The 25,856-nt window shown below is 41.7% G+C and overlaps 1 protein-coding gene across 2 annotated transcripts in view; it reads right to left on the bottom strand.

Moving 5' to 3' along the window:
- ARID5B (AT-rich interaction domain 5B) overlaps positions 1–25,856 on the bottom strand; it is a 178,930-nt gene that overhangs the window by 16,548 nt on the left and 136,526 nt on the right. For both annotated transcript variants that reach the window (XM_049645103.1, XM_049645104.1), the window contains 3 exons: positions 19,932–20,136; positions 17,950–18,002; positions 8,167–8,264 (listed from right to left, as the gene is read on the bottom strand). In XM_049645103.1, coding sequence (XP_049501060.1) covers positions 8,167–8,264; positions 17,950–18,002; positions 19,932–20,136 — 356 coding nt within the window. The remainder of the gene's footprint in view (positions 1–8,166; positions 8,265–17,949; positions 18,003–19,931; positions 20,137–25,856) is intronic.

Raw genomic sequence — 25,856 nt, 5'->3', positions numbered from 1 at the left:
ATGACATACACACTTGATTAGTTTGTGCCTGAGGGTGTTTTTACACTCGATAGTGTAAACTCCAACTTCTATTAATTACAACTCGCATTTAGAGGCAAATTTAAGAATTTTTAAATAGAGATTTTTCAAAGGCTGTTGTTTATTTTTTTTAAAGCAGAAACCAGTTTTTCTACTCCAGGGCCTGGCGAGAGTTTTGTTTTCCTTTTTAAAAGTTTCTTGAAATATCCAGGCATTGGAAAGTTATCAGAGCATTTTAGGCATGCTGAGTGATACAGAGGGAGGCTCTTGCTTAGGAAATTATCTGACTGTCCTTTGGGGAGGAATTCTATAGGTCCCCCAGAACAAGCTTGGTGGAGTGTAGATGGAAGAGTGGCAGAAATGCCTCAGACTGCCTGAATCTCAGCACCTTAGATTTCCCAGGCTCCTGGCTGTTGATAAGAGCCAGGAGGACTTCTGTGTATTTGAGGAAAAAGGGAGTTGAGAAAGCCTGCGTGGCAGTGTTGGAGAGGTATTAATACCTGTGCCCACTGGCCAGAGCCCACATTACCAACACAGTATTTAGAAAGGAGCTGCAAGTCCAGACATTGGTCAACCCCACCATGGTCACCCATGGGTGAGGATGGGAGTGGTCCAGCCACTGGACCTCAGGGCAAGAGAGTTAACAGACACTGAGAAGATAAACTGCAAGACCTGCCTGTGGTGGATCTGATTTGAAATTGAGCCTTAGTACTCCCCTGACAGCCTCTTCCACCACCTCGTTCCCTACCTCTTTATGCCCATTTTGTAGAAGAAACTGTCCTTTTTGTTTGGATTGAAATCAATTCATTCAACTCCTAATTCCTGAGTTCCCAGATATGTTCATGATGCTGCACTGGGTGCATTGGGGAGACTCAAGGAAAGCAATACCACATGATCCTTGCTCCCAAAAATAGTATCTTTACTGTTCTTGAATTCTTCAGCTGAATATTTTAGCTGTATGTTGATCTCTGTATGTGTGATGTATGATGATCTCTCAAGTTCTAACCTAACTCTTTTAAGATCCAGTTCAAATTCTAGATCCTCCTGGAAGACTTTGCTCATTCCAGCTGAAAATTCTCTCTTCTTTCTTTCATCCCTGTTGAACGTCTTATTTGTATCTATTACTTACTTACCTAAGGTTTTTATAGCCTTAAATATTCAACTCTCTTTCATGTATGTATGAACTAAGAGCCAGATCGTATGATAAGTTAGATAAGCCAAGGATCATAGTACCTCCCAGTTCTATTGAGTTGGTAGCACTGGCCTGGGGGTGCCATACTGAGGAGAATTCTGAAGCTGAGCTTGGCCTCATGGAAAGTAGCATCATGTTCCCTTAGCGATCTCTTCCATAAATGTGGTAGGATGAGCACCTCCTCATTGTTTGTCAACCCTACTCCAAACTCATTGGTTCATCCATTTTCATTATCCCAGAGAATGCTTTGTACATCATAGGTATTCAAAAAACACCCAATGGCTCTTGAGGACAGCAGCAAAGGAAAAAGGCAGTCAGTCAGTCACTCAAATGGCAAATCACTCCTATCCCAGAAAAAGAAAGTGGCCACTGGGAGGGGGCTTCTTATCAATTTCAAATGTAATCTCAGGCTATGTTGAAAGGCTGATACTGCTACATCTCAAGAAGTACTATATACCACATCTGGAATCGCTTTGGGTATTCTGAGTGACACAAATTGGAGGCATCTACGTAAGAGCAGGCCAACCTCGTGAAAACCCATAAATCGTGCTCTGAGGCTTGGTTGAATGGAATAGGAGGCCTTGGAGTGGGAGAGAAGCTTTGCCAAGCATGTGGCGGCCCATCACCAAGGAAATGGCACACAGAGAAAGAGTCAGACCCAGAAGGTGAGGGAGGGCCAGTGGGAAGCCACAGATGGTATCTTGTTCAGCATGTGGAAGAGTGTTTAGATGAAGAGCACCTCCAACGGTGGCCCGCTTCTTTCTTGTTCCCCAACTGCAAGGCGTTGGAGCAGAGACTGGATTAGCCCAGTGCCAAAGGTAGTTCAGTCCCCACAGAACTTGGCAGCTTATAGGGTACATTTTTCCCAGGGGTATGTTTAGTTTAACTGATGTAAAATATTTTCAGAAATATTGGATCCAATATTTGCAAGTCAGGTGACTTCATGTAAAAGTTATCATGAAACCATTCAAGGTCTGACAGTACTGAGGCTGTATCTGTCCAAGACAGTGGTGTTGGCTGATCCTGCTGGGCCTCTCTGGCCTGTCTGTGTGTGCCAGCTTCCTACTTTCCTACCTGGCCACTGCACTCACCTATGCTACCTCCCCCACAAACATCTGAGTCTGTGCCCGGGGTGTGGAGTAGTGCTTCTTCAGTGGCCTGACATGAAGGACCAGTTTTCTGAGTTTCCTGTCTGTTGCTGACTGACACTGGTGTAAAATTCGTAACTCATAAAAATGAATTAGTAGAAAATGAAATTTAAGAAAGGCACATAAAACACAAGGCCCGATTTTTTATTTGTTTCAACAGACATAAAATGATTCTGGCAAATTGCTACGTACGTGTAACAATGCTTATTCATAATTATTCTGTTCACAGAACACAGACAGGCCAGAAAGCCTCACTTGAGAAGCACTGGTCTAGAGGACGACTAAGGGACCTCTCAAATCTAAAATACTCTGTGATCTTGCCTGTGTCTTTCTGAATTGTGTACTGATTAACTTCAAGGGTATCAAAATGACCAAAAACATAGCAAATCATGTCCAGGACATAAACAGAACTGGAACTCACCTTACTTTACTTTCCCTTGGCTTTTTCCTCACAACATGATTAGCTGAGTTCCTTAGGACTTGATATATTTTTGGTCTTTATCTTAAAGCACATATTTATCTTACTCAAAACATGAACCTCTCTTTCTTCAGAGAGGAAAGGCTGAGGTCCAGCTGTCACTAGGGTTCTGCTCAGATGCGCCTGCTTGGGTACCACTGACCCCAGGTCACTGCAAAGGAGGCCGCCCCAGCCCTGCAGCAGGACAGTCTTGCCAGGGGAATACTTCCAGGTAAGGCAAAAGGTTAGAATTTGAAATTGGGCACTAGGTATATAAGAAGATGATGCATAATTGCGCATTTCCTGCATATAAGCACATTTGTTTATGATTTTGATTTTCTTTTTTTAAACATTTTTTAATGTTTATTCATTTTTGAGAGACAGAGAGAGACAGAGCATTAGCAGGGGAGGGGCAGAGAGAGAGGGAGACAGAATCTGAAGCAGGCTCCAGGGTCTGAGCTGTCAGCACACAGCTTGATGTGGGGCTCGAACTCATGAACCATGAGATCATGACCTGAGCTGTAGTCGGTTGCCCAACCAACTGAGCCACCCAGGCACCCCTGATTTTGATTTTCTAAATACTCAGAAAAGCACATCATAAAGCCCTTTTGCCTCAATGCTCCTTTTTCCAACCCTAATAACAACTTCACGTGCTCCTCAGACACAGACCATGCAATGTATTCAAGAAAATTCAAACCAGTGATGTGGTATTCTATGTGAAGATTTTTTTTTTCTCTCTTGTATGTGCTTAAAAAAAAAACACAACATTTTTCTAAAAAAGAAAACAAATCTGCATGTGAAAGCAAAGTCTTTAAAGTGAATTACTATTCCAGAAAACTAAGCTAAGAGAATGCCATAAAAAGAACCATTTCCCTTTTTTGCTCCTGTCCTGATAACGGTAACTCAGCACATCTTCAACAGAGAAAGTCAGATCAGGAGGAAAATGTTCTACTTAGTAGGGTCCTGACCAGGAGGAGCTGGGCATTTTTCTTTGCATTATAACTGATAGGAACTTTATCTATAAATCCTGGGCAAGGAATGTCCAGAATAACCACACTTCATGAGCTTTGCTGAGTTTGAGACGTCTACATAGCAACAGTCTCGCGATGGGGAACATTAATGCTTTTTATATTGGTGATCAGCTGTAACATGAGCAATTAAGTACAGTACTAATGGACTATGGCCAGGAGCCTGGTACTAATATTAAAAACTGACAGAGATGAATAGGTTTGGAAGTAAAACCAGGCTGACAAAGACATTTTTATGAAGTGCTTGGACCTATTTGATTTAAACCAATCAGAGGCAAGTTTGGACGAGTCAGGCCTTCAGCAACAATGATGCATTCACAGGCATTGTACCATTTCTGCTGTGCCTTAAATAAAAACACTCATTGATTCTTTTCAACAACCCACACTTTCATTATTACACTCATTAATAAACCAAGAGTGCCCGAGTAACATACAAGTAATATTCACTGAGGAACTGGCTACTTTTTTCTTTTTGGAAAATGAAAACATTTACTGGAAACATGAACCACACCACACGAAAAATAAATCAGTGGATAATGCCTACTAGATCACTCATTTCTTCATCTTCTAGGAAAGCAAAGCTGGTGGTAAGCAAATAGGAAAAAGACTGAGTCTCTATACCGGAGTGAAAAGAGTGAAAAGAGTGTGACTGAATGCACAGGGGGAACTTGATCATTCTGATCTGACGGGGAAGGTTTGACAGATTTCCACGGGCATCTCCGGACTAGATGTTTGCCCACAAGACCCTGATCTTTTTCAACTTCTTGAACCTTCTTGAAAACGGTGGCCTTTCCCCAATCTAGACCTCTCTGTTCTGTGTTAGCATGCCTGTAATTAGCAAGAAGGAATGAAATCTGCCAAGTCCCTAAGCACAGTTGTGGCTGAGAGCTTCAGGCTCTTCTCTGACCCAAGCAGAACTGTTTCTAGTCACTGGACAGATCTCAGTGTCCTCTGCCTTTCTCCCGTAGAACCATTAAAGAGAATAAAGATGTAAGACATCTGGAGCAGTTGCCCCAGACCTTTCTGCCCACCACAACACACAGGAGCATGGGTGATTCCTTTCAGGATCATGAAAGTGGAGCCTCTTTTTTTTTTTTTTCCCAGAAAAAGTCAGTTATCTGAAAATTTTAGTGCTTCACTATTATTAATTACTAATCACTCAAGACACCCTTTTTGTATCTGATCACGACAATGTGAAAGGGGCCTAGATAGTGAAAGGATATCCAAGGAAGGATGCTAACCACCCTGGGATAAGGTTTCAGGCTCTGTGCAGAGCTTTCCATGTTGGGGGTCCCACTTGGCAGCTGACTATTGATTGTCTCAGCTCCAAACCTACTCTTCTGTGTTCTGGGACCGGAGTCCCGCCCATTACATGTCTCTTTTGTCAGTTGTCTTCCTTTTGGGGTTCTGCAAATGGGGCCATAGCAGGCCAGGGGAGGGGTGGAAGTCCCTCCTTCTTTCTAATTTGTTCGCTGCTCATTTCAGGGCCAACCCAACAGTGATGTAGCAGCAGCAGTTGGTTCCAGCCTCTAGCTTCTTTCGACAATCTCAGAACTATCACCCTCCATTTGCTCTGGGGCCCAGCACCAGCTAGGGAGCACTCCCTCCTCAGGTCTGAGCCTAGCTCCGCGATGCTCCACCTCTGAGCTCAACCACCAGCACTGGTTGGGAGCCTCCCCGGGAAGGAGGGATATTAACCCCAGCTCTGTGAGGCATACTCTCTAAACTTGTGGGTGGCAACAGCCTCTCCTCTAGGCCCCAGGGAACCTGTGGTTATTACCTCCGTGTTAACATACAGCTTCACAAAAACAGTGGTTTAAGCAAGTCTCTACATCAGTTCTCTTTGTTGAATACCTAGTGTGGTTTTTATTGTCCTTACTAGATCCTGACTGATAAGCATTGACCAAACAAATTCTCGATTTAGAAGAGTGAGTGACCTAGCATCTCAAAAGTATTTAATCCATTGGGACACCAAACCTTCATGAAACATCCCCTTTACTCCCAAGAATGAGGAGGGAAGAGAACTTTTTAAGAATGTTAAATAATGTTGTATAGTTGCTAAAGTGTAAAGTATCTCTCCTAGAATTTTCCAATTTGACTGACTGAAGGCATTTGGGATTTTACTACTGCGGATGAGGTATGTCATGCAACTAAGTATAGATCTTGGTATCTCATTTAAGATTGAGGCTATTTTTATCTACACCAGTACTTGAGTTAATTACACACACACACTCACTGTATTATCAGATCCAATCTTTTTTCCATCAAACCCAATCTGTTTTTTGATCATGTGATGCTTTGTAATACGTTTAATTTTCATCCTTAAAGTGAGTGAAACAGCTGAGATACACTCTTTTTGCCAATTTTAACTGCTGTCTGGTCCTTTACGTTTGATGGTTCAGGTGTTGGGAACATTTGCACATGGAGATATGGGAGGTTCACTATCAGAATAGAAGCCCTTTGAAAATACAGACGGTGTTTCTAATGAAAATGTTCTGATTAAAGCCTTGAATCATAAGTAAAAATAAGTTGAATATGTTACCTTAAGTGCTCTTAACACAACACTCACCTGAGATATCTATGCTATTTTGTATTAGGGTTTCAGTGGTGTACCTGTTATGTACAGTGAGAATGTAGGCTGTTGTAGTAAATACTGAGAGAAGTAACACTCACATTTAAAAAACTGATGTAGCATACTAAAAAAAAGGCTAGGAAGAGTAATAATTTGAATTCCTGTTACCATTTTAAAAAATCCTTGTGGACTGTAACAGCACGTAAGGCAATCCCTTAGGAATACTTCATGGGGATTTTTCCATGGGCTACTAAACCCAACCTAGTTTACTAGGTTATACCGACCAAAACATTCTAGGCTTCGTGGAATGGCTATACTAAAAGAGACTCTACGCTGAATGCAACACAGATAAAAATTTAATTGAACTAAAAAAAATATGACTAAGAGTTGATGCTCCAGATGACATTATATGAGGATGCATTTGTATGATCCGAAGGCAGGTGTTGGGCATCTGGGATGAAATTGGAATGGTAACTCACATGTAAAAGGCAACCATCACATTAGGCAGTTATGTTTTACCTTTCAAACTAGCAAGCTAACTGGCCTGTTTGTTCAGCTGTGTCTTGACTTCATTCCAACCATGACTGTTATTAAAACATATGCATTAAAACACACACACACACACACACACACACACACCCCTCTACTTGGATCTGAATTTGAAACCAGGTTGCTGAGTCAGTCAACATTTCAGCAGGGAAATGCCAGAGATAGAGAAGTTGGTGTGACTTTGACACATTAAGTATGGACTAGAAGCGCAGAACAAGGATAATGCATGAATTCACTAACAGATCTGCAATGCTGTGGACAACAACAGTCCTAATGCAAAGAAGAAACACTCTTGTGGATACAACCTTCATAGTAGGCTTATTTGGCATTACTTCTTGTTTGCATGATCATCACCTTCTGAGAGAAGCTAAAAGTGTTAGAAAACTGAGCCATGCACGGCTTGGCAAGAAAGGATTTTCTTGGTGAAAAGCATAGCTGTAGAAGAAAAATACCAAGATGGGAAAAAAAACAATGGATCTTATCTGGGACCAATTTTCTTATTAAAGAAATGCTTACTTTTCAATATTAACACACTCAACGTTAATACATTTCAATGTTAACACATTTACATGGCAACCTCATAGTAACACTGCAGACTTAGGATTTCCAGAAGTGGAAGGTTCTCACAGTAAATAAACCTACAGAAAACATACTGAGTAGTCTAGGCTTGTGTTGGGGGTGGTGGGGAAGGCATTGTCAAATAGGTGGTCACAGGATAAAACCAAACTAAAAGAACATCTAATTTTAGCCCCGGTAACCAGAGAGAGCCATGTCCCTTAAAAAACCCCAAGGCGGTATGCAAGGTAAATGCCAGGGGATATTTTCTATTTCCAAAAAAGTCCTTTAGACTTCTCCTTATCCTTCACCAGAAGCTGCTTCCAATTAACACACTTTTAATTAAGCAAGGGCTTTCTAAGAAAGGGCTTTTTTTTAAGAGTAAAATTCATGGTATGTGAATTATATCTCAACTTTTATTTTTTTAATGTTTATTTTTGAGAGAGAGAGAAAGAGAGAGAGAGCATGCACGAGCGGGGAAGGGCAGAGAGGGAAACACAGAATCCGAAGCAGCTCCAGGCTCCGAGCTGTCAGCGCAGAGCCCGACACGGGGCTCGAACTCTCAAAGTGCGAGATCATGACCTGAGCCAAAGTCGGGCGCTCAACCGACTGAGCCACCCAGACGCCCCTGAGAAGGGGCTTCTTACCTTTCATAATGTCTGCGGGTGCAAGTGGCGGCGCTGGTGCTGCCAGGATTACCGCCTAATTCATCATAAATATGTTTCCATTGACGCCGGGCTGTTATCTGAAAAAATGGCAATGGGAAATTCAATCTTCATCATAAGAGATTCACAGTTCCAGGATTCAATACATATGCAACAGGCAGAAGAGAACAGCCTGTTCTGGAAACCCAGAAACAGAGAAGTCCACATGAGTATATGGGGAGACTCGGGTTTTACAGTGAGATCTCTCCTTTAGCACTTTTCTTTATAATAAAAACGGAATTCTGCTTTGGGCTCTGTTTTGTCACCCTAAGGCATCTTCCTGGACATTTATGAAGCTAGTTCCCCCCCGGGGTCCCAAACTCATACTCTGTTCCTTTATGTCAGTGTGAGGAAGCATCCAAATAAAATGAGATTTCAGCTAAAATATCAGTTTAAGAGAACCAGAATTAACACCGGTTGCTTAAGGAGCAGGGAAACGGGTGCCCAAGGACGTAGGAAAAGAGGGAGAGTTTTCACTAAACGTGCTTTTGTATCTTCTGATTTCTGAACTGTGTGATGCGTAGAATACTTCAAAAACTAAATAAAATTACTATGTAAATTAATTAAATTGACCCAATTGGTTGTGGGATTTGCAGTCATCTCAGGCTAAATGGTTATGCCAGCTCCTCCCACCACCCAAACAAAACCCAGATCTCCAACTGTGTATGTTGCGAGCTGTTTGTTTTTACTCACTTAGTTCAGGAAAATGGGATATCCATCAAGTCCTACGAAAACGAGCAAATTCCAAAGCTAAAACGCAAGCTCAGTCTACTGTTGAGTTGGGTGAATAAAACCAAACAGCTTGCAATATACTGATGGCATGCTATGGCCCTATTTCCTTTTTTTCTTTAATTTTATTTTTGTACATAAATTAAGACTTTACAAAATAGCAGATGCATGATCTGGCAAATGATTAATTTGGGGAAACCACGTCATTTACTAACATCCGAGCAAGTCTAGTATTTCCTTGAAACCAGGAGACAGAATGCATTCTGAGGTCCTTGTGGATGTTTCCAAACAGAGTTACAGGAAAACGCTGTTATTGGAACGTGCAGGGGGCAGGGTGCTGCACAGGTGCCAGTGGCACTGGATACAATCAGAGTAGGAGGCTTCTTTTGGAAAATAACCGCAAAGCTGCCAGCGGAGTTCAGTTAGGGGCTGAAGGCAGCAATCCGAGGGGAAAAAAAAATCTCAGCTCGCAAACAGGGGCTCGTAATTGTAATGGAAGGAGGAGGGGTGGTTAAATATTATAGGGTAAATGGCACCTTTTCCATCTCAAGTAAAGACCCCTTTATTTCCATAAACCCTGCTTGACAGGCCCGGGTAGGACCTCGAGACCATGGGAGCTTTGCATTGTTCAGCTTCCCACGAAGCATGCTTGAACCAAGTTGTGTCCATAGTCCTCTGTAGACAGAACCACCCTTTACATCTACTAGCAGGTATGGCTAAAAATAAAATCTTCCTTTATTTGTAGCTTGCTTTAGATTATAATAAATGGTTTCAAGCCCCTTTCAAAACACTCAGAATATGTGTTTTAGTAATCATTTTACATTTAATTACAATCTCCCCCAATCTTTTTAATAATACCATCTCAGGCTGGTCTGTTTGAGACCTGTTGAGACCTCCCCTCCCATGTGTCCATGTTATTCCTCCAAGCCCTTAAGATACTGAGGCCCCTTGAAACACACCTCCGTATTCCCCCCACCCCTGCCTCAGATGGGGTGGGGAGCCCAGCAAGCCAGAAGACAGCCTATGTAAGTCCCTGCAATCACTTCAGAGGAAACCATCGCTCTTGTCGTCCTTTATCTCTTCTATGCACTCTATTTCATATATTTTTTGAAAATGTATTTATTTATTTTGAGAGAGCGCGTGAGTGCAAGTGGGGGAGGGGCAGAGAGAGAGGAAGAGAGAAAATCTGATGCAGACTCTGCACTGTCAGCACAGAGACCAACATAGGGCTTGGTCCCACAAACCACGAGATCATGACCTCATGAGCCCAAATCAAGAGTCAGATGCCCAACTAACTTGGGTCACTCAGGCTCCCCTCTACTTCATACTTTATAAAGAGTTTTCACATGCTTGATTATCACTTCATCCTCCCATCAGCCTGTGAGGTAGATTAGAGGAATCTCATCACAGATGAAGGAAGCAAGACACAGAGAGGTTGCATGACTTGGCCAAGGACACACAGCAGTAGAATGGCAATGCCAGAACTCATAGCTTAGGATCCCAAGAGCAGACTCCTTTCATGACATCAAAACAGTGTCCACATCAGATTGAGCTGGTGAATAGCCCATGTGTGTAGCAAGGTGATAATACAGAACTCTGGGGACCTTTTGCTTCAAGTGAGGCAGAGGACTGTGGAAATCATAGCTTCTGCTACAAGTTGTCAACTATAAGCTGTGGGTCTCTTACTAGGGGGGAGATAGTGTAGCAAAGAGGTCAGCAGGGATCTAAGGGGATGGGTTAGGTTAACAGTGCTCTGAGATTTTACTCTCAGTAAGTAAAACTATGGTTCCTCTGACCCTGCTCACGTGTGTCTCTAGTTAGAACAGAGGTTCTATATGTCCACCACTGAATCACAGATAACTCTCAATTATATTGGAATCCTTCTACTTACTCCCCCAGGCACCAGACATTTCTTGGACATCTCCCATTGGTTGAGTACTGTGCTAGCAGCTGGGACAAAACAATGAAAACCAGACCCAACACCCAACATGACCATATCCTAGTGTCTGTGTGTGTGTGTGTGTGGGGGGGGGGGTTGGGGGTGGGGAGGCATAAAAAAAATAAAGAAGGGACGTAATAGATAAGCAAAATAATACAGGTTGTGAAAAATGTAATGAACAGGAGACCACTGGTGATGGGATATTTAATGTGTGGAAAGTGACCATGCCTCCCTCCCACAACCTATCATCTAGACTAGGGAGTAGTACCCTGTTCAACCCTTGCCTATCACAGAAATGACTGACTTCTTTAAGAATAAATAATGAATTATCAAAAGGAAAAAACAATCTTCCTCATACTAGGATTGAAACCGGCAGCAGGAGGCCAGCATCAGGTCCCATTTGGCATTATAAGTATGTGTGGCTGGCCAGGGGTCTGTGTTAGCCCCTGCTGTAGCAGGTGCTGGTGTTTAAATACAGTTTTTACAAGTGAAAGTTCATCTGGAGCAAAGACAAGGGCTGGGCCTTCCAGGAAGTGGTCCCTGTTTACCAAGGTTCCACAGGCCGGCCTGGATGAATCAGACCATTTTGAGATATTTTCTTTCCACAGGAAAGTCATAAAATGTGCTCTTTCCAACTGCTAAATGATTTTATGCTTTTAAGTGCACAGTGCTCCTGGGTACACATCTCCATTTTTTGTGTCCAGATGCGCTTTTAATTCAAATGCTGCCCATGGGCTTTAAAGCAAGAAATGTCTAAACCTTCCCATTGTCTAAACCCACAGTGGGTCCCAACGCCCTATAAGGAGAGAGGAAAGGACACGAGAGCCCCGCCTGGCCTAGCCACCGGGCATCAGGCTCCCACCTGTACAAACCTGCCTCCCGTGAGAGTCTGTGTTCATCATGCCGAAGTGTGCATTTGCTTAGGGTTGTTATTCTGTTGTCCAGAATGTGTGTTAGCTTTAAAACCCCATTTGGGCAAAACCAGTGTCTGCCTAGTAGTCCCCAGCCCCACTCAGCTGGGAAGTTTGATACCGCCATGAGGTGAGCTTGACTAACGCTTTCATTAAGCCGAGGCCTCCTGGTTATGTACACGTTTCAAACTGACCTCATATTATTTTAGGTTTTTAAGGATGCAAAGGACTTCTGGCTCTTTGTTTCCTCAAGAAAATGGTCAAATTTTCTCAAGCAATGATTTCTCTTAGCTTGTGCTTCTCCTGTGATCTCCTTCAAGATCCTCATTTAAATGTTAGGGATTCATGACATCAACTCATCATCTACTGCTTGTCATTTTAGGGCCCTGTGCCAGGTACAGAAAAGCATAGAGGTAGAAGGTAGAAGGTGGAGGGTGGAGGGTGGGGAGATACCATGAAAATAAAGAGAAGTTGCTGCTATCAAGGGTTCATGATTTAGCAGGAAGCATAACCCCATACAATTAACCATAAAGCAAGATGAAAAACCGAACAGACCACACCCAAGTAAAACAAACCAATGTAGGTATCCGAGAGACTTAATCTCACTTTGAAGACACTTGACAGTTACTTCTTTCCCCAGTGTGGGGAAGACCCAAGAAACTATGAAAAGCTCTATACCTATTATGTTCATTAAGTTTCATTGCTTCTAAATATAGTCGTTTTCAAACTGTTCTTTAGAAGCCAAACTATGTTAGAGGTGGCTTGAAACCAGCTTTCTAAATGCTCACCTCTGCCAAGAAAACAGGTCCAGAGAGTGGGAAAGGAATCTTCCCCTTCTCTACTTTCCTGGATGGACATAGGAAAATATCCTGTCACTTCAAAACAAAACAAAACAAAACAACAAAAAAAACAGGGAAACTATTTTAACCCAAGGCACAGTCCTGGGGCTTTGGTTTCTCTAACCTTTGAGGTTGCAGGGATGAAATCATCTTGGAGTTTTTGTGGCTTGGTTAGGAAACAGCAATCAGAAATCTTGCAGGACTCGAGTGTGTCCAGGGCTTAAGAACGTAGGAGATGTGAACTCAAGAGGCACACTGGCCTGCGTGCAGTGTTACCCAGGCAGCTCTGAGAAACAGCCTCTTTCTCGGGACACCTTGAGGGCGGACTGAATTCAAGGAAGATGACTTTTTTTCCTGGTAGTACTCCAGGAACTGGAGCCTTTCAAAACTACATGACATCATCTTTGGCCTCGAGAATTTTGAATTAAGCAAGAGGCTTTGTCCGTCCAGAGTACTAGAGTTAGATTCAGAGGGTGTCTTGAAATGATGTCAAAGCCGGAATCTGGTGTCAAAGCCTAATCCTTCCAGCAAGGAGACACGTGGCTTCTTCTTCCAGATGAGAAATAATGGTCCTGTCTCACCCGTGGGGAGAGGCGGAGCTGCTGACATTCTTAGAAGGCACCCCTTGCATGGTCTTTTGCATCTAGAATAAGATTTTCTCAAGACCCATTTCCCTACTCTACCTTCTCTCCAAATATTGCCTCTGGTTCACCTTCAAGTGGTTAGCCAAATGAAAATCACTTTAGCAAACTACCCTCAACACACCGCATCCTGGTAATACCCCAAGCTACTCTTCAAGCTTTAATTGCTTCACCAGACACTGAAGTGAAGACCTCTTTAGTTTAGCTCATCAGTGTGGCTCTATTCCGTTCTGCCTCCTCAACTGTAGGTGACCCATATTCTAAAATGTATGGAAGGATGCATGATTGTAAAGGAAAGGATCCTCATTGCCAACCGATCAAAATGCCAGGATATTGTTTTTTAGGGAATCAAATTCATTCATTACATTTATGATCTCGACCTAAGGAGGCACAGACACAAAATCCATTTCCAGCAAAGACAGAGGAGGCCAAGAGAACTGAATATAGCCATTAGTCAAATGCTTATAAAGGCTTAAAATAAAACCTTTGCTCCTCTTTTTTTTTTTTTTTAATTCAATTTGAGGGTTATGAAGGACTGAAATGAAATAATCCATAATCCGCAATTCAAACCAGAAGGTTTGGAATAGTTTATAACCACAAACAAAAACAAGCCAATTAAGATGGCCTCTTTTTATAACCAGAAGGAATTCCAGAGAGATGTCTTTATCCAATCACAAGTTAACAGCAGGAGAGATACATCCACAAGTTTTAAACTTGCAGTTTTTTTACTGTTACCGAATGTTTACATCATGCAGACTTCTTGACCCATCTCCTAAGTTCACACATTTTTCTCAAGATGCAGATAAAATCTCAGCTAATAGTGTGTCCGGTTAGGCTCAGGTTAGTTACAAAGAACTCACTGTAAGATGCTACCAGTGAAGGTAGGTTATTAGATGCTTTTCCCAAAATATCACTGGAAATGTGGAGAAAGCATTGTACACATACCTAAGAGACTGCTGAGGATGGAAGATATAAACACTGGTCATTTATATATGAAGGATGGTCTTTCCTTTCAGTGTTGCTATGGAGCTTGAGGCAATTGTGCACAAAATTCTCAGCAAGTCAGAATTTGAAGAAATCCATAATGACCCCATGCAACTCATTTCACCTCTCTGTGCCTCAGTTTCCTCATTTATAAAACGAGGGTGTGGGCTGGAGCAGGGCAAGTATCTTTCTCTGCACAAAGGCCTATTTGCAAAAAATAAAAATGTTCTGACACTAGGCTTTCCTGCATTCAAAATGAAAATGGCTTATCGAGTCCCAATGTAGCTAGATTACCACTTTACCAAATGGAAAAACCTTCGCTGGAAAGTTTGTGCTGCTTGGGAGCCAAAGGGATGTTAATACTCCAGCTTGCTTCTTTAGTAATGGTGTGAAGACAACTTTCTAATCTTTGATACTTGACTTAGATGGGGCCACATTTTGAAGCTGGGAGTCATGAGGGCTATTAGGCTAAGTGGGAATAATCTGTTACCATTAGCTTTGAATTAACATCCCCTGGACAGCTTATAAAAAAGGATTCTTGGGTTCTTAGGCCCAGGGCCCACCACAGAGTTAATATCTCAGTGTGGAGGTCTAGACAGCTACGTATGCTTTAAAGTTCCCTTTGAAAATTTGAGCCCCAGTCCTTGAATAGCCTTTGGGAACCACAGATCTAGAAGATTCCAAGATCTCCTTTGAGCTCTAATGACAAGTCTACACTTGCATCTGATATCAGATAACCTCACAGATAAATGTCTTTCAGTAACACAGTGATGACAATTTAAGTCCTCAGACTGGATCTTACTCATACGTCTGCTGGACTGATGTCAAAACTGAATCCTCACTGAACATCTCATTTTGTTTATTGGCCCAATTCTACCAATAGAAAAGTGTATTCTGTACTTAGGTTCAAAAGCTTCAATGGAGCAAGGGAGTTGCAAACTTCAGTGCCTACAGGCACAACAAGGTAGCATAAGGCATTAAAAAAATAAAAAGGAAAGGAAGGAAATAAGGAAGGAAGGAGGGAAGGGAGGAAGGACAAATCCTACCAAACTGGCTTCATCCAGTTGATGACCCTGGATGTAGATTTTAGAGTAAGAGGGCTAAGTAGATTCACCATCTCAGATGTGATGTTAGAGCTGGGGGTGAAGAATGGCAAGGGCCCAACGAACAATGAGAGAGTTGATGGGTAAATAGGGAAGGAGGAAGGGAGCGATTCCAGAAGTTGCCAGTCCCCTCTGTGGCTTGGTGGAAGAGGCTCGAAGCTCGTGACCACATGAAAAGCAGATGCCGATCTGGTCTCCCATGTGCCCCCACCCCAGCCTTTCTCTCCTGCACTCCACCTACATAGAGTGAAGGCACAGCACATGGCAAAAGGGAATGCTTAGCTTGTTATAAATCTTCTATGCATTGCCTTCCATCCCTCCCCTCGCCCCCAGCCTACAGAATCATCCCAGGGCCTACCATCCCAAAGCCTTTTCTCACTGGGCTGCATCCTCTCTGGACTCCCCTTCAAGGTCACTTGTCCCAGCCACCTGGTCACTCTAAGTTATTCAGACTCTCCATGTCCAACATTATTCCACCTCCACACTTTCTTCCCCCGTTTGGCTTTCTCTTCCTGCAAGACCATGATCATTCACGTCTGAATTCTATCTATTCTCCAAAATTCTGCTCGAATGACATGAGAGTCACAAGCCTTCCTTCCCTCATTTCTAAATGAAATAGTACTTTACTTGAAAAGGGAATGGACCTTTTTCCACTTGTCTTTGCATTATAATTACTGCCTCTCCTGGATGGTAAACAACTAGAAACACTGGGGTAGATATTTTTGCATCTTCTAGAGCGTGTAGCACAATGCCTCCAATATGTACGACTTAATAAGTATGTGCTCTGGTGATGTGCTGATTGTGTGGCCATTCATTATTTCCCTCATTCAACAAAAGAGAAGATACTGTGTGTTCGATATACTGCAAATGCCCTGAAACTAATCAGAAGTTTCTTTTGTGTATTCTATACCAACTTGCCGTTGCATGGCAAAAAATAGATCCTTGTGAAGATACAGAAGATACAAAAGCAGGAAAAACTGATTCTGTGAAATTTGTTGGCACTCTCCCTATCAGCAGGCAACAACAAATTTCTGGGTTTAAAAAGACATTTCATAATATTGTGCAGTATCATGTAACTTATCTACAGTTCATAAAAATGTGTATTCCTATTCTTAACATCAAGAGTTAGGCTTAAAAATCTAAGCTATGGGGCTGACTCCTGAATTCATGAGACTAAGTTATTTTTTTTTCACATGGACAAAAGCTATAATTAGCTTAAGATTTTGCAAAACTGTGAGCCACAGTGGCAAGGAGTCAACCTCTTTGTCCTATCAACAGACCCAACCAAGTGAAAAATTTCATTATTTATTTTGTACAGTGGGTGCTTGATAAAACAAATATTGTAAGGAAATTCATGTCTATGAAATGCACATCTTATATGTGCTTCATATGAGCATTTTCTTTCTTTATAAACTTTATTTCTTTATAAACTGGTACTAGTACCTCCCATGTATTAAATGAATATTTTTACACACACACTGACTCACATCTTAAGAGTTTTTAGTCAGAATTCACAGCAGGGATTTCTACAGTAAATACCAGATTATCCGAATCACATCATGCCTGCCATCTTTTCCCATTCCAACCCCATGACATCAAACCATTATATTAGTTTGTGGAGTAATATGCTCTATCTGGCAAGACACACTAGTTATTATGGTGGGGCTAAAATGAATTTCATTTTCTTGACTTTGTGTCTCTTATTGTCATTTTACTAAGATACAGAGATATCCCAGGTTACCTCGTGAGGAGAGAAAAAAAAATAATTTCTTATTCGATTGCAGAAGAAACTGCACAACTTAATCTGATCATTGTGTGGAGGAGACAATATTTCCAATGACGACATCTTCCTATGTCAATTGATTTTATTACAGATATCATCTCTGCGTGCTCTGTTAATACAGCTCTTTCTTCTTTCAAGATTTTAATCTTAGTTTGTTGCTCTCACATTTTATTGGTTCAAAATACAGGCTGTAAAATCCGTGGCCATCAAATTTTCCTGTGGGCTAAAAATAACCCGTTCCTGTCAGTTAGAATTAGCTGATAAAGAGTGTCAGAGCCTGTTCTGAATAAGTTTGATAACTTCCTGTTTATGCGGCACTGACCCTTGTCTAATAAAGCTTCTTTGCCCTAGAATAAGAGGAGATTCTGCTGTCTTCTATTCCTTAATGGCCAATACTGATTACTTTTGAAAGCCTTTAATACATTTCCCATATTAGACATGAACAGATGTCAGGTATGTTGCCAAGGGAAATTTCTTTTATGCAATCTTGGCTTGTTGTACAATAATAGCCCTTTCTCAACATGGGAAAAAATTACAGACCCAACTAATTTCCCTGACAGGGGGAGAGTTACATATGTTTTCCACTTGTAGTTTTTACGACAAGTTTACAATTTTGCCAAACCTGGAACTAATTGGGATCGTTTCCAAAAGCGGCCCAATAAACCCCCAAAAGTGTGGAGCCATTTGAAAAGGCAGTCAATGACGGTTTACTCTTGCATTTTCTCCATTTTGGTCAAAGGAGGGGTGGGGGGAGTTAGGTTGCAAAATTATTTCATTTAAGTTGCTTAAACACTTACTGTTTCATATCCTCCCAGTTTTTGAGCAGCTTGAAACATAGTCCAAAGGTTAACTGTTAGAGGGACAATAAGTATTTAGATAAGCATTGCATTAACATATTTCCAAGAAATGTCAATTAAAACATTTTGTTTTGTTCTGATTTCAGTGAGAAAGAGAAAAAAAATACGAGTACCCCAGAGAGCTAAGTTCTTAGGCAACAATTTGCCAAAGGGCATTCAACACCAGGATATATTATTACCACTTAAAATATTTCTTAAGACACAGTCGCAAATATGGAAATGGTTCTACTTTGAGGATAAAGGACAACACAGTTTTAGTCCTGTGGCCATCAGCCGACCAAGGGAAGCTAGGTTATGGTGTCCTTGGGAAAAGTGTGGCATTTCAAAATTAGGGTTGGTCTCATTCAACCCTTAGAAAGAAGCCATTGATTAAATGGTAATATATAATGCTTCCTTCAGACAAGACCTTTGCATAATGAAGAAATAACAGCCACTTTCATACATGATTATGTTTTCAATAGAATGTCTGAAGGCAGCACTCCATTAAGAACTCATACAGTATTTCACTAACGCGTGGTGCCTTGTAACGAGTAGGAAAACAAATATTTCACCCTAGAAGTAGCAGTGATAGAACACATCCAAGGGAAGGAAGATCCTCATTCACAGAAGAATGGAGTCCTTAGTTCTAGTCCCCTAACTTGTCTGTGTGATGTTACAAATACATACTTTGTTAAAACAGATTTCTCTTTGCAGGTTTGCATACGTTTACGCTGTTAAACGACTGTGCCCAACTGCTGGCAATCCTGTTTGTTTGTCCCAGACACCATGGAATGGGACTGCTATGGATTTGACTCTTTTACAAGAGGGGAAAATTGAATTTCAAGTAATTCCTTGGTAAGGGAAATGGAGAATAAAATTAAAATTAAAAAAAGAAAAGGCTCTTTGACACAACACGTTGGAAAAGCCTCACTGAACCTTGTACTATTTCAAAGCTATCGAGAGCCCTGCTTCGGCCTTGATTTAATCTGAACCAATGCATAATGCAACAAAGCTGTTCATAGTACATTAATTTTACTTCTATTTCAAGCAACCAGTTTTCAGACAAACATTGTAATCATTCGTAGTTATATAAGTTTATAATGGCTGCGAGTGCTCTCTTGCAATCAGTGCCAACTGCTATTAGGTATGTAAATTGTTATGTAAAACATACAGGTTTGACATTCTTCATCAAAATGACACATGGTTTTAATCTAGGAAGATACGTTTGGAGAAAATACGATTTCAAGCCAGGGGCTCATTGCTTTGTGTGCCACAAAATCCAGACAGAGGCAAAATATATATTCAGTTGTGAAATCAGGACCGGATCTGGGTTCCTTCTCTTTTTCTATGGAATTCTGCTCAGCTATGAGTTTCCTTTTCTACTTAAAAATTTATTACGATGCTTAAAATGTGCATGTCAAAGTAGTTCAAAATCGGGCTTTCGGTTCAAATCTGTGTCTTTCATGTTTCCTCTGAAGTCAGGTTTTTGTTATCCCTTAACAAATTTGGGGCTTAGGAAATATGTTTTCTCTTTCTGGTTGTTTTGTCCACCTTTAAATGTCCTCCTCTTAAAAGCTGTCTTTTCACAGGCAACATCTGTGCCCGATAAAGCGACGTCATATTATTATCTCAGAAGAAAGGCGTGACAGACACTCAAGATTGACAAAACAGAAAATGAGAAACTTTCAACATGTCTATTTCCAGTCATAATCAGTGGATTCAAGCCTATAAATATCTCACTGCAACTGCCCCAGAAGGGAACAATGTAGCGGAAAGAGGCAGGGAGAAACATTCCTGGCCTGGATGATTTGTAGATTTAGTATAAACACAGAGAGCATCATCCCCAGATTAGGATTTCGACATAATCCTGAGTCAAAACTGTTTTCCAGTTTAAAGCATACGAGTAGTGTTGATATTTCAGAGATGAAAACAAGCATACTTACTCTGTTTAAAACCTAAATAGGGTATTCGCTCTATTGGCGTCTTCCTTTCTTTCATGTATTTATAAAGTGCCACCAGGAAAGCCTGTTCATCTGCCCTGCACTCTTCACCAATGGCAACCTTTGGTTTTTCTTCATTTGAGACTTTTTTACAGTTATTATGGTTATTCTTCGGCTTGGACAAGGCTGACCTGGCCTCACATTTCACCTGGAAAAGGGGGGGAAAATATGCCACATCAAATCAAGTACAGCCTCGGGATGCTTACAAAGACACAGCTTGCACTGTGTGGGAAGGGTGAACCAGTAAATTATCCTTGTCCTGAAGTAGCTTTTTAAAGGCAACACTGCATATGAATGGTCTCACACCACGGGGTAGTAAATTTCTGTAAAGGGCCAGGTAGTAAATAGTGCAGGCTTTTGGGCCAGAGAGTCTCTGTTGGAACTACTCAACTCTAGCACAAAAGCAGTCACGGACATATAAACTAATGGGTATGGCTGTGTTCCAATAAAACTTTATTTATAGAAACATGTGGTAAGGGGGCCGTGGTCTGCCCAACTGTGCCAACCTCTGTTAGAGTCCTTACAAGTATGTTGATACGATTCCAGAAACAGTGTTTGCATCTGGCTGGACCATTCTTTTGCCTCCTTATACACTTTATTTTCTCAAGGGGCATCAGCTGTTAATGTCATTGAACAAAACGTGTCTTTTTAATATATAGTCCCGTATTTTGCACTTTGTATCAACGTGAAGTGTATTACTTATTCATAGTAAACTTATCTTGTTGCTACTGTTTCCAGCAACCTGAAAAAACACGTCACCACCAGCGGATGTCGGCATCAGGAACACCAGCAAAGTCTCTACTGTCTGTCACCTGAGGGTGATGCCCTACTGATGCACCCTCAGTAGGTAACAAAAGGTCCCACTCTTTAATGAGGGCTTCTTGTTTTTCAGTCAGCTCTGAGAATGCTGAAGATGCTAACTTGGCAAAGGCAAGAGTAGAGGTCAGCTAAAAACCAAAGAAGAGTAAGTGGAAAGAGCCATGATTAGAAAATAAATGGCAGTAAATGTGCCAGATGTTCTTGCTTCCACACTCTAGGGCAAATATGGAACTCGGCAACCTGAGTGGCTAACCTAAGGTCCCCTCCCCACCGCCATGTTCTACAAGAGGCCTCTGATGGGTGTTAAATATAACGCTAAGTTGCTGAGCTATTTTAATTGTAAAAAGGGGAAGTACAAAGGGTCAGACTTTGAGTTCAAATGTGCCCATGGGGAATGTGTACAGTTCGATATTCTTCACATCTCCAGATCTCACATCGGAGAGAAGAGGGCTGGGGAATTGTTATGAACAAAAATGTCCCACATATTTGACATTGTTTTCCATTTCAGATTTTTGAGCCTTCTTTTTCTTCCCCTTCAGAGTCTCCTTCCCAGGCATTAAGAATATAAAAGCCTATGCTCATCTATAAAAGGGGATGGCATCCTCCTGTGCACAGGGGTTTCCTTCACGTTGTTCTCTTAAGGGAATATGCGAGGTTAATATCTTCAGACTGGTTCTGGAAAAAATAAAACTTCCTGTACAACTCATTCGACTGGGCCCCTAGATAAGATTATAATTTTTAAGGGGCTGGTGGAAATGGGATTAAAATATTTTTCCACGTAGAATTTTTACCGACAGTATTTTCAAACCTTAGTACTTTGCCACATTATATTATGGCGAGCATCCTGTGAAAATTTATGTTGTCATCAGTTTTCACTGCCAAATTTTCGATGCAGTCTACAGTTCTGATGAAATCTATAACTTAATGGCTTTTTGAAATCATAAAATCATTCCAGTTTTTATCTGGATTGCCCCGGGCCTTTTGCGAGTGGGTACTATGTAGCCAGGCTCCATTCTAAGCCCTTTTTAGGTATTATTTCATTTTATGCCCATAATTCTAATGAGGCACGTTGTTATTCTCCTTTTAGAGATGAGGGGACTGAGGTACAGAGGTGATGAGTAACGGGTACAAGATCATGTCCAAGTTAGTAAGTGGTGAGTTTGGGATTGAGCTCTAGGGCCTGTGGTATCAAACACTATGATTTACTGACACTCATAAAAAAAATTAAATCGATAGTCAAAACGCACTTGCAATTAAAAGCATATCTTAATAGTGGGTGTTACAAAACATACAGCTTAGAAATATGATCTAGCAAATGAGGAACAAAAGATGAAACTAGATGGTTTCCAAAGTATGAAACCAAAGGGCTCCGTTCCTTCTATTGTATATCAAGCAAAGGGAAGGAAACTAGTATCCACTGAGCCCTGGCAGTGAGCTGGATACAGTGCTGTGGTCTCACACAGTCTCCTGAATGTTCGTTCGTAACAATCAGAAATAACAATCATAGATTGGCTCCATTTTACAGTTGAGGAAAATGAAGCTCGGTGAGGTTATGTATTTTGTTACTGGGCGCATGGGGGGCAGAACTCTGGGTATGGACTCAGGTCTGCTTCACTCCAAATCCCAGTTTTGCCCAAACAGGAGTAGATACAAGATTTGCATATAAAACAGGCTGAGTCTTAACTGTGAAGCAATAATGGGCTATATATATATATATATATATATATATATATATGTAATTAGATCAGAAGCACCACTATTAAGGGAGTATGAGGTTTCCCTCTGTGTCTAGATGGCCACCTAACCTTGTGCCTCAACTGTGCAGAAACACCCAGAAACAGAAGGAAAGCATGGCGGAGGTGCACAACCCAGGCCCAGAGTCATTCAGACTCCCTGCTTTGTAGAAAAGGCTCCTGGGAAAGCCAGGCTGCCACCTCCTGAACTCCATCCTGAACCTCAGTGGGCATTCCAGCAGGTCTCTCCTTGCAGGGGTGGGGGGAGGGGCACACATAGGCTTTGTAAGAAGTGAGCAGTGGTTTCCTTTCTCAGACTCGCTCCATACATTTCTTGAGTTAACATAAGAGCCCCTTAGACTATTATCGCATTTCTGGGTAGGACCTGGCCAAGTTACTTTCCACATTTTTCTCACATTTACCCCAAATATTCTCATTTTAACTTAACATTTTAATCTATTGCAGTTCCAATAGGAACTAGTCTTCATGTTGACCTTGAGAATGCCCAATCTTTTGATGGTGACAGTTAATTACTCGATCTGTTTTTCCAACCTGAACACCTTATACTTGTTGAGTTCACTAAGAGCTTTGGGGTTTCTAAAGTGATTGAGGAAGTGCTAATTAAAGAATCCACATTTAATGTTTTCAGTGAACCACCACTTATTTGATATTAACCACATCCTTTCACTGGCCTGAGTTATAACTGATCCAGCCTTCAACTGGGGCAGCAAGATGTGATGAACCAGCAAGAAAGAAGAGCCACAGTTTCATTTGGATTTGTCACTGACTTGGTAGGAGACCCTCATGTTCTTCCTCAGTGACGCAGGAAGGATAATCCCTGGGGGTCCCTGGGGGTTTGAGGACCAAACTGAATGAAAAATATTGAAGATAATGAAAGTATCACCTTTGTGAACTATCAGGATGTTCCTGATTTAAATGTAAGAACATATGGCACACCATGGCTTCCCTTCTTTTGTTCCTTTTAGAGTCTAACCACCTGTTATATACTTCTGGCCTTTCGAAGGGGCTTACAGAATGTGAAGAGTTATTTGCCTCTTATTGGTGGAGGCCTTCCACTAGAGGCCTGGACTGAGAGGGATTTTCTTGCACAGATCACCGTATGAACGGGCTTGGGCCCCCCTCTGCTGCCATAATATGATCCTAGGGAAACAGCAGGATTTGGTTGGACATTTTCAAGACATCCTCAGAGAACCGGTAGCCTCTTCCAGTGTGTCTTTTGCTGTCTTTGGAAAGCCATGAAATTCTCCGTCCCTTAGAAAACAGTCTTGCAAAGCTGGTTTTTATGTTCTCATTGAGAGAGTGCAAATTTTTGATGGCGACAGGCAAATGGCTGCCATTGTTCTTCCAGCCATGCACACAACAGATCCAGGAGGTTCTCCCTCTAGAGAGCTTAGTGGGGTGTAGCTGCACGAAGCTGAGATTTATCCATAGTTAGAAATGGTCTGTTTGAGACATTTTTGTAAAACTCAGTCACATAGGTCTTGGTCATAAAGCCAAACTGTCACTTGAAACACTGCTTCCAGTCCAGCAAGTGATCAGATGGTCACAGGCTGTGGTCTCCATTCCAGTGTTTCATGAGGAAAGACTCCTTGAAGACATAAATGCCTCTCTAGTGGTTGTTCTGGGCCCAGACATGGCTTGTTCATTCTGTAGAGACTTTACATCTGTTTGTTGGTGCCAAGAGACAAGCCCACCATACTTCATACCTATTCATCTCTTTCTTCTAGTAGAACTGATCTTGCCAGGCCCGTTGAAAGCAGCCAAGGCAAAACTGTAATCCAAGAGTCTGAGGAGAGCTGGGTGTTTAGACCAGTCCACCAGTGGGAGAGTGACCCACCTCCTTGTAAAGATACTGAATGGAAGCACTGGTGGGAGGGGGTGGAAAGGGTCACTTAGAAAACCCAGGTTTGACCACTATCCCTCCTAGGAAGTCAGTGAACATCGCATACAGAGCAGGTTTGTGTTCTCTTCGGTTTTGTGGATCCTAGTGTGAGTCTTGAGCTGCCTTCCATGGTGAGAAATATTGGAGGTGCTGTTCTTTCAGATCAGTTTGTAGGAGTTTTGTAAAATTCCCAGGGGCATACTTCCTTAGTAGCTCCAAATGACATGGTAAGGAGCTTCATCCTGCTGGGCTCAGGTACAGAACATACTGGGGTAAACACATGATGTCACCTTGGAGGTATGAGGCAGGGTGCCAACATGAGACACTGGCAGTGCAAACTCTGTGCAATGCAAAGATCCTAAAACCTTCTCGCTCCATTCTATGGTATCTTGCAAACCACATCACAGGGAATAAACTGTTCCTGCTGACATTCTTCAAGACTACGGAAGCTGATAGGCAGTTCTAGGGCTGAGATGTCCAAATTACTAGAGAGTGTCATTCTTGGTACCCACATGCACTCATTTGCAGAAGGTTAAATAAGCAGAACAAAAATAACTTTAGGGAAAGACAGATCTGTTTTTAGACAGAAAATACACATTTCTACTGGCTGATCTCTTTTTAACCCTTTGCATTCTTGGAAGCATGAAGAAACCCTAACAGAAAGGTCATCAGAACTTCCTGATATAACAATCACCTGCTAAAAATAAGATTTATAAACTGTGAATGTCTCAGATTTGCTTCCATTACACTGGGAAGAGGCTTGGCACATGTGGCAGAAAAATAGTAGACTGTCAAACCCAGAGCCGAATTCATATTTTTCTACAGCAGCATCTTCCAAATTCACCACTAGCCAAAATGGTCCATTTTCATACACTTAGTCCTTGAATCTGGAAACATAATATCAGTTGAAATCTGGTCTTCAATTCGAGTCCTAAAGGGGTTAATGCTGTCTTTGGCACAGAATCAACACCTAAGTATGAACACCCAGTAAACAGAACCGTGCAAATCTGACCAACCACCCCCACAAAAGTCAAAAGAGTGAGTCTAAAAATATGAAGTGACACTTCACCCCTCATCGTGCTCAGTCCCTCAGGTGTGCACTTTCCAGACTCCATGGAACTCTTTGGCAAAATGGGCCTGCGCCCGGAAAAAGAGTTTAGCATTTGTATTTTCCTTCTGCGTTACTGGAGATCTTTACAAAGACATAAATGTATATATGGCTGCATGTGTATGTGTAACTCTTTTGCTATGTAGGTAAATATCTTCAGTTTTAATCTAAGGTAAATTAGAGGTGACTTTGGAAAAAAAATCACTAAAAAGCTTAATTCTAGACATTTCTAATTTCATCCTCTGTTAATCTCTGAAACATATTTAGATGAACACGTTCAGAAAGAGGATGGTTCAGCTTGGTCT

Source organism: Panthera uncia, chromosome D2, assembly GCF_023721935.1.
Source record: "Panthera uncia isolate 11264 chromosome D2, Puncia_PCG_1.0, whole genome shotgun sequence".
Taxonomy (NCBI): domain Eukaryota; kingdom Metazoa; phylum Chordata; class Mammalia; order Carnivora; family Felidae; genus Panthera; species Panthera uncia.
Note: the sequence above shows the minus strand (reverse complement) of the source record. Positions and strands in the feature narration are given on the sequence as shown.